This window comes from Dermochelys coriacea, chromosome 11 (assembly GCF_009764565.3).
Source record: "Dermochelys coriacea isolate rDerCor1 chromosome 11, rDerCor1.pri.v4, whole genome shotgun sequence".
Taxonomy (NCBI): domain Eukaryota; kingdom Metazoa; phylum Chordata; order Testudines; family Dermochelyidae; genus Dermochelys; species Dermochelys coriacea.
Genome location: NC_050078.2, coordinates 18,253,039 through 18,266,531, shown reverse-complemented (window position 1 = coordinate 18,266,531; position 13,493 = coordinate 18,253,039). Strand labels below are relative to the sequence as shown.

The 13,493-nt window shown below is 39.2% G+C and overlaps 1 protein-coding gene across 4 annotated transcripts in view; it reads right to left on the bottom strand.

Annotated features, from left to right (window-relative positions):
* Nucleotides 1-13,493, bottom strand: part of MGAT5 (alpha-1,6-mannosylglycoprotein 6-beta-N-acetylglucosaminyltransferase) — a 251,743-nt gene that overhangs the window by 162,903 nt on the left and 75,347 nt on the right. For all 4 annotated transcript variants that reach the window (XM_043505031.1, XM_043505030.1, XM_043505033.1 and 1 more), the window contains one exon: nucleotides 6,332-6,499. In XM_043505031.1, the coding sequence (XP_043360966.1) occupies nucleotides 6,332-6,499 (168 nt within the window). The remainder of the gene's footprint in view (nucleotides 1-6,331; nucleotides 6,500-13,493) is intronic.

The window sequence follows — 13,493 nt, the reverse complement described above, 5'->3', positions numbered from 1 at the left end:
AGCAGATTTTGCAAAACGCAAATCTCACCAACGTGAGATTCCTAAGGATAGATACAGCACTCAACCCAAGCTTTAAGAATCGGAAGTGCTGTCCAAAATCTGAGAGGAATGAGGTGTGGAGAATGCTTTCAGATGTCTTAAAAGCGCAACACCCCAAGGCAGAAACTACAGAACTCAAACCACCAAAAAATCAACCTGCTGGTTGCTGGTGGCATCTGACTCGGATGATGAAAATGAACATGCATCGGTCTGCTCTGCTTTGGATCGTTATTGAGCAGAACCCGTCATCAGCATGGACGCAGTTTCAGGTCACATTGTAAACGAGACGTGGGCAGCATTATATCCTGCAAATTGTAACCAAACTTGTTTGTCTGAGTGATTGGCTGAAGTAGGACTCAGTGGACTTATAGGTTCTAAAGTTTTACATTGTTTTATTTTTGAATGCAGTTTTTTTTGTTCATAATTCTACATTTCTAAGTTCAACTTTCATTATAAAGAGATTGCACTACATTACTTTTATTAGGTGAATTGAAATATACTATTTTTTTTGTTTTAAAGTGCAAATATTTGTAATCAAAAATAAATATAAAGTGAGCACTGTACACTTTGTATTCTGTGTTGTAATTGAAATCAATATATTTGAAAACGTAGAAAACATCCAAAAATATCTAAGTAAGTGGTGTTCTATTATTAACAGTGTGATTAATCGCGCAATTAATTTTTTTTTTAAATCGCTTGACAGCCCTAGTACATATACATTATAATAAAATGAACAAATCCCTAGGAAACAAAATGTTTTGCTTTAAAACAATAATTGACAACTTTCAAGTTTTCCCATTTCTCTAAAATCAGATGCAACACTTAAAACAAATGAGGCTGAAACATTACAGATAAGATTAAAGCTCTGGTTGATACTGTAATCATGATGTTTGCTTAACAGAGGATAAACCATTCTCCCAACAAAACACACGTTTATTTTATCAGGGTGCTGTTCTACATTTGGATGGCTTCTTAACTTCACTACAGCTAGAAAACTGCCTTCTGGAAGGAAGAGTATTTCTGGTTTAAAAAACAAACAAAAAAAAAAAAAAACCCAAAAAACCCAAATACCTCACATTCAACCCAACCAACTCCTAGCTTGAAATGGCTGGCAATAGACCTCTTAACATGCAATAACATGAGATTAAAGTCATGTCTACATGTACAGTCCTGCAGCAGCACAACTGTACCAATTCAGCTGCGCCGCTGCAGCACATCTGGTGAAGACGCTCTATGCCGGCAGGAGAGAGCTCTCCCGTCAGCCTAATAAAATCACCTCTGTGAACGGCAGAAGCTATGTGGGCTGGAGAAGTTCTCCTGCCAACATAGTGCTGTGCACACAAGCGCTTATGTTGGTGTAATTTATGTCACTCAGGAAGTGGTTTATTCATATCCCTGAGCAACTTAAGACATGCCGACATAGGCTGTAATGTAGACATAGCCTTTGCCATTATGTAACTTATGTCACTCGAGGTGTGAATAAACCACCCCTTCAGGGGACATAAATTACACCAACATAGACACTTGTGTGCACAGTGCTATGTTGGTGGAAGAGCTTCTTCCACTGACAGAGCTTCTGCCATTTACAGAGGTGGTTTTATTATGCTGACAGGAGAACTCTGTCCCGCCGGCATAGAGCATCTCCACATAGAACGGTTACATCTCTTCAGCTGCAGTGCTGTACATGTGGACATGCCGTTAGTCTCAAACAACCTTATTACACTCACCTGTTCTGTACTGCCCTGATGCTAGCTGAGAATTCAGAAGTACCCAAAGAGGCACCAGAAGGACAAATTATTTGGCCCTTAAACAAAAGCCCCACCTACCCCACCCAGTTCCTACTGAAGACTGCAGAATTTAGCCCAGACTTTTAAATTTAAAAAGATAATTTACTGACAATGAAAGCTGAAAGCCCAAAGGAGACTGAAGTCTTTTTCTTTGCCACAGAACAAGTTCACCATAGGAACAGCTGTACAAATACAGTGTACGGAGCAGTTGTGAAAGCTAGCACAGAATGATAAATATTTCATTTTGAAATTGAGCCTACAGATAGCTAGAACTGTGAAAGGGATAAAACCCAGAAAAAAATGGGCAGAATAACTCCATCCACCATAGGAATTGCTGAGTTAATCTTTACGGCCCGTGTTATGTAGGTGGCCAGATTAGATGATCGTTATGGTCCTCCCTGCCTTTAAAAATCTATGGCTGGTATTGAATTAAAATTTAAAGGAGAAGGCTCTTTATGGCAATTGTGAAATTCCTCCACTACCTTTGCACAAGCCTTTGACTAATGTTAGCAGTGAAAGCCATATGACACTCCTGTCCAATGCTGTATTTGGATGCTGTATTTGATACTGCCTTGGTGAGAATTTGTTAGTCATTTCTTGCATTGGAATTGCAGATGCACAAACAAGGAAAAGAACAGTTCAAAGTTCATTAGAAACTTAAGACAGTTTTTTTTTCCTATTTGCCAGTCACCCAAAGGAACTCCATAGGAAACTCTTTCCTTGCTTCTAGGAATATGTTATGAGGGGGAAAAAGGAATTATGTGAATAAATCTTCTCTCACCAAGGTGCTTAGAGCCCTGCTTGAGTGAAATAATAAAACATCCTAAGTAGGCAATATAAAAACCTGTGAAAATCGGTCAAACTGTAAGGATCTTTTAAGGAATAAAATCTTGACTGGTGATTTGTCTTTATTATTTCAGTTTTTTTCTCCAAAAGCAGAGCAACAACAATTAAGTCAGAAAAGTATAATTTCAGCAGGGTACATCTTAACCTCTGATTCATGCACCTAATAAGAGGCAAGGTTAAGTAATCTAGAAATTGATAATGTAAAAGTAAATGCCCCAGAAGAATAATAAAAATGGTACTGTAGCACTATTATTCCTGCCACGCTATACACAATTATCTTCAGCAGTAAGACAGAGGCAGTGTGTTACTGAGTAATGGCAGGTTTCAGAGTAGCAGCCGTGATGGCAGTATGTTTCAAGTGACTGCCATTTCAATTTAACAACCGGGAAATGCCACATTCTCCTAAAAGTGCCTTGTTACAGCATCTTATTTTTAATTGTGAATTCAATTTCATAACAGGAAAGAAACTGATACTACTGAGCATTACTGATTTACATTAGACAGCATATCAAAGCTGGGCAGAAAACTTTACTTGGTCCTGAGGGTCAAAATTATTTAACTGCACCCAAGATTTTAGGGTCATGTTTAACCAGCCATCATTATATGCTGGTGAAATTTCCCAGGGAACTACACAAAGTAATATGAGCAGGGTCCCACTCAACTCCTTCTCCATCCATGACTAAGTTCTTCTTTCCTAATTATCTATCCAGGTATTATATGGCCCACTTTACCATAGTATCTAAGCACTCATTCTCTGCATACCCACAATCACTCCCTCCCTCTTTGCCTGCAGCCCAATTTAGGCCTTGGTTACACATAAAGGTTGTATTGCTTGGCCCTGGTCTACACTGGGGGCAGGGGGTCGACCTAAGATACGCAACTTCAGCTACGCAAATAGCATAGCTGAAGTCGGTGTATCTTCGTGGCCGTGAGGACGGCGGCGAGTTGACAGCTGTCACTCCCCCATCGACTCCGCTTCTGCCTCTCGCAATCTGGAGTTCCAGAGTCAACGGGGAGCATGTTCAGGGATCAATTTATTGCGTCTAGACAAGACACGATAAATCGATCCCCGATGGATCCATCACTACCTGCCGATCCGGCGGGTAGTGAAGACCTGCCTTTTAACTATACTGGCTTAATTAAAGCGGTACAGCACCTAGTATGGACACAGTTATATTACTATAAAGATGTCTTCTATCAGCATAGCCATTATCATAGGGAAGGAGAATAAACTACACCAATATAAGGCAACATTATACTGATACCACTGCATCCATACTAAGGGTTGTACCACTTTATTTGGGTACAAAAATCACACGCCTATCTGAAATATTATACTGGTACAAAATCCGGGTGTTAACAAGGCTGCTGAAATTCAGGCTGCTGAAATTCCTGGCCTCCCTCTGCCCCTCACTCACCAGCTTTGGAAATGGGCAACAGGATGGATCACTTGATGATTAACTGTTCTGGAGCACTTGGCATTGGCCACTGTCAGAAGACAGGATACTGGACTAGATGGACCTTTGGTCTGACCCAGTATGGCTGTTCTTATGTTCTTTTGGCTATGCACAGTCTGGCTATGATCCCCTCCCTGGACTGGAAAACCTGGTTGTGGGGCTGAAGCACTAACTTCCAAACAAACAAGAGCACTCAATATCTGCTTGGGCCCACCAGCACCAGAGGCAGACAGGGAATGGGGGATAGCAATATCTGGCTGGTGGGTCAAGTGCGTGCAGCATTTAGTGCAGGACTGCTGAAAGAGTAAAGCCCTATATGGATACACAGGTCCCAGAGACTTACTGCTGCCACTGCACTACATGCCTTAAATACACTGACAGGCAATAATGTGAACAAAAAATGTCAATTCAACAAAAATAAAATTAGTAAGAGAACTTTTCAAATGACATTTTATTCTAACTATGACACATTTAAACTAAAGACTATCTATTCTAACAAACAGGATTGCGTACTATGTGATTTCCTTGTCAAATCACAGGAACTACTGGACATAACAGGGAAGGAGAGTCTTACACCACAACCTCAGCATCAACCAAGATGTAATTATGAGTTATTAAAATGTCTGCTTTATTGCTTATTTGGATAGGTATTGGCTGCACCATTAAAATCTGTTAAAGGACAGACAAAATGCACAAGGACAGATTTACACAAAACCAAGTAATCAAACTTTTTGAGATTGTGACAAAATGTTAATGTGCTACCTCCTCTCCCAAACCTGTCCCTATATACTGTGAAGATGTGTTAAATTGGTATGAAGGATTAAAACAGTTTCAAATCTAACAATATGGCTTTCAAAACCCCGATTCCAGTCTGCTATTATACTTCAGTCCTTGTCTGAAACACTGCACTCAAACTAGTCCATTCCCTATTCATAAGCCTCTTTCAGCCGAGGCTGACAAACGTGTTATGTAGTGTGAAGCTTGCGTAGCAGCTAATTTTCCACTCCACGAGAAGGGGACCACACGCCGTGAAAAAAGCTAATGCGGTCATGGCATGTATCAGGAGAGGTATTTCCAGTAGAGATAAGGAGGTTTTAGTACCGTAAAACAAAGCACTGGTGAGACCTCATCTGGAATACTGTGTGCAGTTCTGGTCTCCCATGTTTAAGAAGGATGAATTCAAACTGGAACAGGTATAGAGAAGGGCTACTAGGATGATCCGAGGAATGGAAAACTTGTCTTATGAAAGGAGACTCAAGGAGGTTGGCTTGTTTAGCCTAACTAAAAGAAGGTTAAGGGGAGATATGATTGCTCTCTATAAATATATCAGAGGGATAAATATCAGAGAGGGAGAGGAATTATTTAAGCTCAGTACCAATGTGGACACAAGAACAAATGGATATAAACTGGTCATTGGGAAGTTTAGACTTGAAATTAGATGAAGGTTTCTAACCATCAGAAGAGTGAAGTTTTGGAATAGTCTTCCAAGGGAAGCAGTGGGGGCAAAAGATCTATCTGGCTTTAAGATTAAACTCGATAAGTTTATGGAGGAGATGGTATGATAGGATAACATAATTTTGGTAATTAATTGATCTTTAAATATTCATGGTAAATAGGCCCAATGGCCTGTGATGGGATGTTAGATGGGGTGGGATCTCTTACCCAGGAAAGAATTTTCTATAGTATCTGGCTGGTGGATCTTGCCCGTATGCTCAGGGTTTAGCTGATCACCATATTTGGGGTCGGGAAGGAATTTTCCTCCAGGGCAGATTGGAAGAGGCCCTGGAGGTTTTTCGCTTTCCTCTGTAGTATGGGGGAGGGGTCACTTGCTGGAGGATTCTCTGCTCCTTAAAGTCTTTAAACCACGATTTGAGGACTTCAATAGTTCAGACATAGGTGAGAGGTTTTTCGCTGGAGTGGGTGGGTGAGATTCTGTGGCCTGCGTTGTGCAGGAAGTCAGACTAGATGATCATAATGGTCCCTTCTGACCTTAGTATCTATGAATCTAAGGATCTGTATCTTTTTATGACACTGGTTTGGTTTTTACTTTTGGTTTCCCCAAATGAAAAGCAATTAATCAGTTTTGCCATCTTGTTTCTGAAGAGCTCATAACACGTAGTGCTTTCAACTAAAGGGTATCAGTATTACTGTGTCTTTACACAATAAAATAGAGTTGAAATTCTAAACCGCTTTCACACCTACCTGCTACGTTAAGCTTTTCAACTGTTCCTAAGCTGGGAGCAGCAGTGGCGGTACTGTTGGTAGAGTTTGCTCCGGTGCCATTAATTACAAGGTTCTCCACCTTGGACTCTAGCTTGCCAATACGTTCCAAGATATTATCCAGTAAGACTGCAAGAGTTTTCTTTAGATCTATAATAAATGAAAAACAAACCATGTAACATCACACTGGATACCATATCGACACATCAGACACTCATCACTGACACCTCATATCGATCAAATAAAAAAAGAGAAGCTAATGCAAATACTACCCTGCAGCCCAGCTGGGATCAGATACCATTTCACCATTACAGGTCCCACCTCAGCCACAGCAACTCTCTTAAAATTTTGGGAGAAATCAGATTGTATTTAGAAATCTTTGTTGTGGAGGTCCTCTCATCATAAGAATATATTAGGGTTGTTGATTAATCGCAGTTAATTCACGCAATTAACTCAAAAAAATTAATCCCAATTAAAAAAATTAATCATGATTAATCGCAGCTTTAATCACACAGTTAAACACAATACCAAATGAAATGTATTAAATATTTGTTGATGTTTTTCTACATTTTCAAATCTATTAATTTCAATTAAAACAGAGAATACAAAGTGTACTGTGCTCACTTTATATTATTTTTTATTATAAATATTTTCACTGTAAAAATGATAAAAGAAATAGTATTTTTCTTTACCTTATCCAAGTACTGTAGTGCAATCTCTTCATCATGAAAGTGCAACTTACAAATGTAGATTTTTTTTTGTTACATAACTGCACTCAAAAACAAAACAATGTAAAACTTTAGAGCCTACAAGTCCACTCAGTCCCACTTCTTGTTCAGCCAATCGCTAAGTCAAACAAATTTGTCTACATTTATGGAAGATAATGCTGCGCACTTTTTATCTACAATGTCACTTGATAGTGAAAACAGGTGTTCACATGGCACTTTTGTAGCTGGTATTGCAAGATATTTATGTACCAGATATGCTAAACATTGATATGCTCCTTCGTGCTTCGGCCACCATTCCAGAGGACATGCTTCCATGCTGATGACGCTCGTTAAAAAAATAATACATTAGTTAAATTTATGATTGAACTCCTTGGGGGAGAATTGTATGTCTCTTGCTCTATTTTATCCACATTCTGCCATATATTTCATGTTATAGGAGTCTCTGATTATGACACAGCACATGTTGTTCGTTTTAAGAACACTTTCACAGCAGATGTGACAAAATACAAAAAGGGTACCAGCGTTAAATTTCTACAGATAGATACAACACTTGACCCAAGGTTTAAAAATCTGAAGTGCCTTCCAAAATCTGAGAGGGACGAGATGTGGCACATGCTTTCAGAAATCTTAAAAGAGCAACTCACCAATGTGGAAACTACAAAATCCAAACCACCAAAAAAGAAAATCAACCTTCTGCCGGTAGCATCTGACTCAGATGATGAAAACGAACATGTGTTGGTTCGCACTGCTTTGGATCATTATTGAGCAGAATCCATCATTAGCATGGATGCATGTCCTCTCGAATGATGGCTGAAGCATGAAGGGATATATGAATCTTTAGTGCACCTGGCACGTAAATATTTTGCAATGCCAGCTACAACAGTGCCACGTAAATGCCTGTTCTCACTTTCAGGTGGCATTATAAACAAGAAGCAGACAGCATTATCTTTTGCAAATGTAAACAAATGGGTTTGAGTGATTGACTGAACAAGAAATAGGACGGAATGGACTCATAGGCGCTAAAGTTTTACACGGTTTTATTTTTGAATGCTGGTTTCTTTTGTACATAATTCTACATTTGTAAGTTCAACTTTCATGATAAAGAAACTGCACTACAATACTTGTAATTGTGGAATTGAAAAATACTATTTCTTTGGTTTTTTACAGTGCAAATATTTGTAATCAAAAATAAATATAAAGTGAGCACTTTGTATACTCTGTTATAATTAAAATCAATATATTTGAAAATGTAAACATCCAAAAATATTTAAATAAATGTATTCTATTATTAACAGCACAATTAATTGCAATTAATTTTTTTTTAATCGCTTGACAGTCCTAGAATAATTTACATATAAAACTAGTTGATAGCTCAGGTACTATTTATGATCATCATGGACGAGAATTAAATTAATCAAGATATAAAAACTAGACTAGAATTAAATATTAGCACTCAGGAAAATCTCATTCATGAACAATTACCCTATGTAAGAACTATTTTTCCATTTTTTCCAAATTCAGATATAAGCTGCTCTGCTCACAGAACTGGTCTATATAACGATATAACTATTTTGTGAAGCACATTGTAAGAAACAGATCACAACATGGAATTTCTATAATTTAAATAAGTGGATATCTATTTGTCTCTTTATAATTAAGATAAAACTGTATCCATATACATTTACACATGCTGTATCTGTGTATGTATATACACACTTGTATTATACATCTGCTTATGTGGTGATATATGCAGGTAATACACACACACACACACACACACACACACACACACACACTTCTATTCAATATTATGATAATAGGGTGGGCAATATACACACACTTCTAACCAGTTATCCTGTGTATGCCAATGAAATTGTGAGTTCTTGTTTTAAAACCAGTCAAAATTGACAATCCTGACTGCAGCACAAATTAAACTGTTAAAAGTGATAAATGATTCCTCCTTTGTAACACTGGCTACAGAAACTCTGCAAGCAGCATCTAGAATTTAACATTCAGTGCTTATTTTGACATGTAAATCATCAGGAACAAGTTATTTTACACTTTTTATTTGTAAGCAAGGAAACTATTCTCCTTGATTGAAAAGCATAGTACCCAAATCCTTATATTACACTCAAGTGCTTCCATAAAGAGATTTAGCTTCAGGTTTGTGTACCATGAAATGACAGTCTATGCGATGTTCCAGTGAATGAAAAATATTCCATCCCTATAAACAGGGCTCAGTTCTCATTCAGACTGAGCAAAGCCAGCAATCAACTTTCACACTGTTACATCATTAGGGCCCTACCAAATTCACAGTCCATTTTGGTCAATTTCTCAGAGATAGGATTTTTAAAATCATAAATTTCATTATTTCAGCTATTTAAATCTTAAGTTTCATGGTGTTGTAATTGTGGGGGTCCTGACACAAAAAGGAGTTGAGTGTGTGTGGTGCTGGGCGGAGGTCCGCAAGGTTAGTGTGTGCGTGTGTATGGGGAGAGGCGGGGCGGTTGTGGTACTGCCATCCATACTTCTGCACTGCTGCTGATGGAAGGAAGAGCTGCTGCCAGCAGCAGTGCAGAAGTAAGGATGGCATGATTGGTATTGCCACCCTTACTTCTGCGCTGCTGCCTGCAGAGCTGGGCCTTCAGTCAGTAGCCGCTACTCTCTGGCCGCCCAGCTCTGAAGGCAGCAGAGCAGAAGTATGGGTGCCCTAGTATGGTATTGCCACCCTTACTTCTGTGCTGCTGCTGGTGGGGCGCTGCCTTCAGAGCTGGGCGTCTGGCCAACAGCCGCTGCGCTCTAGCTGCCCAGCTCTGAAGGCAGCACAGAAGTAAGGGTGGCAATACTTCAACCCCCCAAATAACCTTGCAACACCCTGCAATTCCCTTTTGGGTCAGGACGCTGGTCTCCCCCATGAATGGTCTCAAGTTGCAACGGGGGAGGTTTATGTTGGATATTAGGAAAAACTTTTTCATTAGGAGGGTGGTGAAGCACTGGAATGCGTTACCTAAGGAGGTGGTGGAATCTCCTTCCTTCGAGGTTTTTAAGGTCAGGCTTGACAAAGCCCTGGCTGGGATGATTTAGTTGGGGAGTGGTCCTACTTTGAGCAGGGGGTGGACTAGATAACCTCCTGAGGTTCCTTCCAACCCTGATATTTTATGATTCTATTAAATCTGTATAGTATGGGGTAAAAGCACACAAAAGACCAGACTTTGGGGGGGCAGGGTTGGAGATGTACCAGATTTCATGGTTAGTGACGCATTTTTCATGGCTGTGAATTTGGTAAGGCACTATACATCTGGCTTCCTGATTGTGCAAATTCTGACTTTTATGCCATACACCAATAATGTTATATACTACTTGTGGTTTTCCTCATGCCAGCTAGTGATCCTATCTGTCACCATCTCACCAGAGCCATTGGATGCAAGTAGGGTGTGTGGGGGGGGGGGGGGGGGGGAATCTGCATATTATGCAAAACAACATAGGAAAAATATGAGGAAGTTGATTAATGAACAACAAATAAAAATTCAGAATTCAGAAAACTTTATAGAAAAGTTGACAGACTGTCTTTAACTCATGACAATGTGGGAAAGGGGAGAAAAGGACATAATTATACAAGGATTACAGTGCTGGCCTAAACTTTGAATGTACTGGAATTTGCCTATTTATGCCACTATCAAGAATTTACAACTATTCAACAGATGTTACCATTACGCTGTTAATTATGCAAAAATAGGTTTAAGATGTGTGATTATCTTCTTTTTATAACTTTAAAATCAAATGGTTTTCTGATCTGTAATCTGACATGTGGTAGAATTTTCTATTATAATTTATAAGCAGAGATTCACTTGCTTTACCCTGGGTTTAGTTTTGTCATATGGTTTTTAGTGTTTCTAATGAGTTTTTAAATATTTGTGCAAACAAGAGAAAATGTATGTGGAAAGGCTGTTAAGTTTAAAGTTAAGGAAAGCTACCTGAAAAGAAAATGAATTACACCTATTTTAAGGATACTCCAACTATGTATATCTTCCTTCATTGGCACTGTTTTCTTTACCTTCCCAAGACCATAACAAGTGAAAGCACAAAGAGTACTAAATAAATAAATTATATACATTACTCATTTTGAAATACGTGTCAATATATATACATACCATATTGTAAAGCATTTTATATAAATGTTAATCATTGAAAATTTTAAAAAACAAACAAAGTGTCATATTGGAGCAGAGTGACAGAAAAAGATGAAATAGTTAACCTGATTTTAAGGTCCAGTTTCTTACAGCTCTGTCCAACCTGTCTGGAAATGCTGTGCTTTTTCAACCTTTTTGAGCTGGTGACCCCCTTTGGACTTAAGACAAAATATAATACCCTCCCCCCCACTAGAAAAACTTGCAACCCCTTACCTTCAGCTTGGGCCACAGGGCTTCAGCATCCCTGCAGGGCGCACAGCTGAAACACGCACATTCACTTCCCAGGGCCCCCTTTGGCATGGGACTCCAAGTAGTTGCCCTGCTTCCTACCCGTAATGCTGTCCCTGCTTGCAACCTCCCTAAACCCATCCCATGACCCCCAGGTTGAGAAACACTGCTGTATAGGATTGGAGCTCCATTTACAAGACATGCAACATAAAAGATCTGAAGGTGTCAGTTGTCCAGAGTAGCAATGCATTTTTGGCACTGATATAGCAAGCTCTGGATTTTGGACCAATTCAATTCTTGATTACCATTAAGTACTTTTTATAGGTAGAGGATGTGACAAACTGACAATATCCTGCAATATCCAGAACAAACCTTAGGAAGTTAAGATAAATTTTACTGTATTAACTGGAACATTACTGAACTAGAATTAGTACCTTTGGGGTCAATTGTATTAAAAAATGCAGTTGTGTATGTATTTATTACAGAATCACATGCAACTTCTCTAAGATCAGAGGGATGCTAATGTAATTCCTTCCATTATTAGCCCTTTGAAGCCACCTCCTGGAGAGGTTTGTATATAATAGTTCAAACTGAATTCTCCAGGAACCAACAGATAAAGGATTTTTGGGTAAATAGCCTGGTTTTAAACAAACTCAGGGCCTTCTTCCTGTTCATGCAAATGGACAGGTCCATGGAGGGCTCCAATCCTTAGGGAAGACACTGTGCTTGGTCTGAGCTGAAGCTGTAACGAACTTCAAACCACGAGGAAACCCCTTGGACAGGGTTTTAAAAGACTGCTCCTGCTAGAGCCCATGTTAGGGTTGGAATGATCTCTAGTAAGCTTATTAGCATGCGTGGGGGAGAGGGGCTTAATTGTTTTTAAATGTGTTTTCTCTGTTATGATTTTAAATTGGTTTGCATACAAAATGCTGTGTGGTACCTTATAATGGTGGGCAATTACTCTATTACTAGCCTCTGAAGAGAAACTAAGCAGGCCTACTTAGGCAGAGTCTCTGCCTTGAATGTCACAGTATAGCCAGGGGTCCGTGCAACCTGGAATACCCCAGTCAGAAGGGTATTCCACTCAAGAAAGGAGAAAGCCAGAGGAGAATAAAGCCTAAAGGAGGTGCCCTTGCTGGACCACAGAAGAGGAATAGAGATGCAGTTGCCCTGAACTGTGACAGAGGGCTAGGGATGATTGCTGATATTAAAACATTTAAGTGTCTTGGAACCATCACGTTGAGCACATTGTTAGCCTCTGTAAATGCATGTTCTTATTACTGTTGCCTTCAGGTTCTCTGCCTTCCCATTAATCTCTCTGAAATTTCTAAAGCTAGAAAACAGTTCACATAATGTGCCACCTAAAATTTTGAAACCCCAGCTTTTAAACAGCATAAAAGAATTAACCTTTAAGCCTAACAGTTCCCATGATATTGGCTGTTAAAGTCATGCCTGATAATAAAGCAGAGAGGAGTGAAATTATGGAAGCAAGATGGTAATCAGAAACACCTCATTTTAAAACATAACTCGTGAGAACTTACTGAAATTCTGTTCCCCTACATAACTTTGCTAAGGAATATTTCATATGTAAAGCTTCTTGATAATTAAATGTAACACTGATAGTCTAGCATTCTCTCCCACTAAAGTCAGGGTTTTAGTATTATGCCATTGGTGACATCATAGACTAATTAGATTTCCATGTTCAAGAGGAATGACAGTGACTCAGAAGAGTTAGGTAGAGAAAATAGAAAAGGAGTACTTGTGGCGATGCATTTGGTGGAAGTGAGCTGTAGCTCATGAAAGCTTATGCTCTAATAAATTTGTTAGTCTCTAAGGTGCCACAAGTACTCCTTTTCTTTTTGCCAATACAGACTAACACGGCTGCTACTCTGAAACCTAACATTTAAACAGTTACAATGAATATGTTAAGCAGTTCCATGAATGTAATTTAAAGGCAGGGCTCCAGAGGCCATTGCCACTAATATCAGATTGAAAGGA